The sequence below is a fragment of the Empidonax traillii genome, unplaced genomic scaffold (assembly GCF_003031625.1).
Source record: "Empidonax traillii isolate 1590-97213 ecotype Southwest subspecies unplaced genomic scaffold, ASM303162v1 scaffold4053:size10225, whole genome shotgun sequence".
Classification (NCBI taxonomy): Eukaryota; Metazoa; Chordata; class Aves; order Passeriformes; family Tyrannidae; genus Empidonax; species Empidonax traillii.
Window position 1 is genome coordinate 1 of NW_020959246.1, and position 2,092 is coordinate 2,092.

A 2,092-nucleotide genomic window follows, 5' to 3' on the forward strand; every position below is an offset into this window, starting at 1 on the left:
ACGTCCCCCTGTCCCTCTGTGCTGCCCCACATCGTTACCCCCCGTCCCCAGAACCTCCCAGGGACCCCCAGCACCCCGCCAAGCCCCCCTTGTTCCCCAAGGACACCCAACACCCTCCACATCTGTCCCCAGACCCACCCCAAGGAGCTCTCCCCCAGCCCCCTAGAACCCCCCCAAGTGCCTCTCAGAGACCCCCCCAGCCCCCCAAACCCCTGCAGGGCCCCCCCCAAGAAGTGCCCCCGCTCCGTACCCGACCCACTGGGCGAACTCGAGGGCGTTGGGGACGGTGGCGCTGAGCAGCACCAGCTTCACGTGCTCGGGGAGCAGGATCAGCACCTCCTCCCACACCACGCCCCGCTGCGGAGCACAGGGGGGGGTCAGGGGGTCCCCAAACCCCCCTGGGACCCCCCCAAAACCCCTGAGCTCCTCAAAACACCCCCCACAAAAATCCTCGGCAATCGGTATCTCCTCTCACATCATTCCTGCTGACAGAGTGAGGGGGATCCCAAAACTCCTAGAACTCCTATGGGATCCTCCAAACTCCCCTTGGGGACCTCCCAAAACCCCTGGCGACCCCTTAAACTTCTTGGGGACCCCCAAACTCCCCCCTCACCAGCACTGGCACAACACATCTCATTAAAGGCGATCCACTCCAGCTCCCAGCTGATATCCCCCAAAAACCTCCCTGAACACCCCTTTACACCCCCTGTTGGACCCTCCAAACCTCCCTCAGGGCCCCCCACACCCCGTGAGAACCCCCCCGAGACCCCCCCACCTCGTCATCATTGACGTAGTGCACTTCATCAAAGATCACCCACTCCAGGTCGCGGATGACGTCGGAGCCGTTGTACAGCATCGACCTGCGGGTAGGCGGGGGTGGATTTTGGGGGTCCCAACCTGCCCCCCCAAACCTCCCAGGGTCCCCTTTCCCCCCCCCCAGCCCCTCACCGCAGGATCTCGGTGGTCATGACCAGGCAGGCGGCCTCGGGGCGCAGCTGCACGTCCCCCGTCAGCAGCCCCACGTCCCCGAACGTCTCCCGGAAATCCCGGAACTTCTGGTTGGAAAGGGCCTTGATGGGGGACGTGTAGATGGACCTGGGGGGTGGGGGGAAATGGGGGAGGTCAGGGTTGGGGGGGAACCCCTGGAACAGATCCCAACCCTCCCAAAGGTGTAGATGAACCTGGGGGGGAGATGTGGTGGGGACCTCACGGAGCACCCGCTGGGAAAAGAAATGCAGTGGAAGAGGGGGAACAGAGTTCTGGGGACCCCCCCGTGGGTTTTAGGGGGTCCTGGGGGGGAGGGGTCCGGGAGAACATTTAAGGCCCCCCAAGGTGTGGTTTGGGGACCCCCAGGATGGGTTTTGGGGACCCCCAGGGCGACGGCGCGCTGGGTGCCCATGGTTCGGGGTCACTGGGGGTGGGTTTTGGGGATCCCCAGGGCAGGTTTTGGGGACCCCCGGGGTGCGAGGGCGCGGTTTTGGGGACGCACCGGGTCATGTGGCGCCGCGCCAGGGCGATGGCGTACTCGGCCACGGCGGTTTTGCCGGCCGAGGTGTGGGCGGCCACCAGCACCGACTGCCCCCGCTCCAGGCACAGGGCTGCCCGCTGCTGGAACGGGTCCGGGCTGAACGGCCACTGGGGAGGGAAAAACGGGGGGCACGGGTCACCCCAAATCCCACCCGGACCCCAACTGCCCCCTCGGGGCACCCCCAAACCCCCAGACCCTGCCCCAACCCCAACTGCCCCCTCTGCAGCTGCTGGAGGGGTCTGGGGGCAACAACCATCGAGGGGGCAGGAAATGGGGGTCAGCCCAAACCTCTCCTGATCCCTCTCCAAACTCCCCCACCCCAAACTCCCCCACCCCAAACCTCCCCAATTCCTCTCCCAACTCCCCTACCCCTCCGGGGTTCCCTGACACCCCCAAATCCCCTCCGAGTCTCCCTGTGCTGAGTCCTGGGGCCATCCCACACGCCCCTAAAACCAACCCAGAATCCCCTCAAAATGCCTCCAGCCCCTCCCCACATCCCAAATTCCTCCAGGACACCCAAACCCCACCTCAAAGCCCCTGGGACCCCCCCAGACCACCCTGCCC

At 65.7% G+C, this 2,092-nt stretch overlaps 1 protein-coding gene across 1 annotated transcript; it reads right to left on the bottom strand.

Moving 5' to 3' along the window:
• Positions 1–210: 210 nt before the first annotated feature.
• LOC114072811 (helicase SKI2W-like) lies at positions 211–1,784 on the bottom strand (the record flags this gene model as incomplete). The annotated part of the gene is made up of 5 exons (XM_027910658.1): positions 1,735–1,784; positions 1,490–1,690; positions 949–1,095; positions 776–860; positions 211–357 (listed from the first exon to the last, which is right to left on the bottom strand). Coding segments are annotated over exons 1-5 (630 nt in total), but the record flags the coding sequence as incomplete, so codon positions are not given.
• Positions 1,785–2,092: the final 308 nt, after the last annotated feature.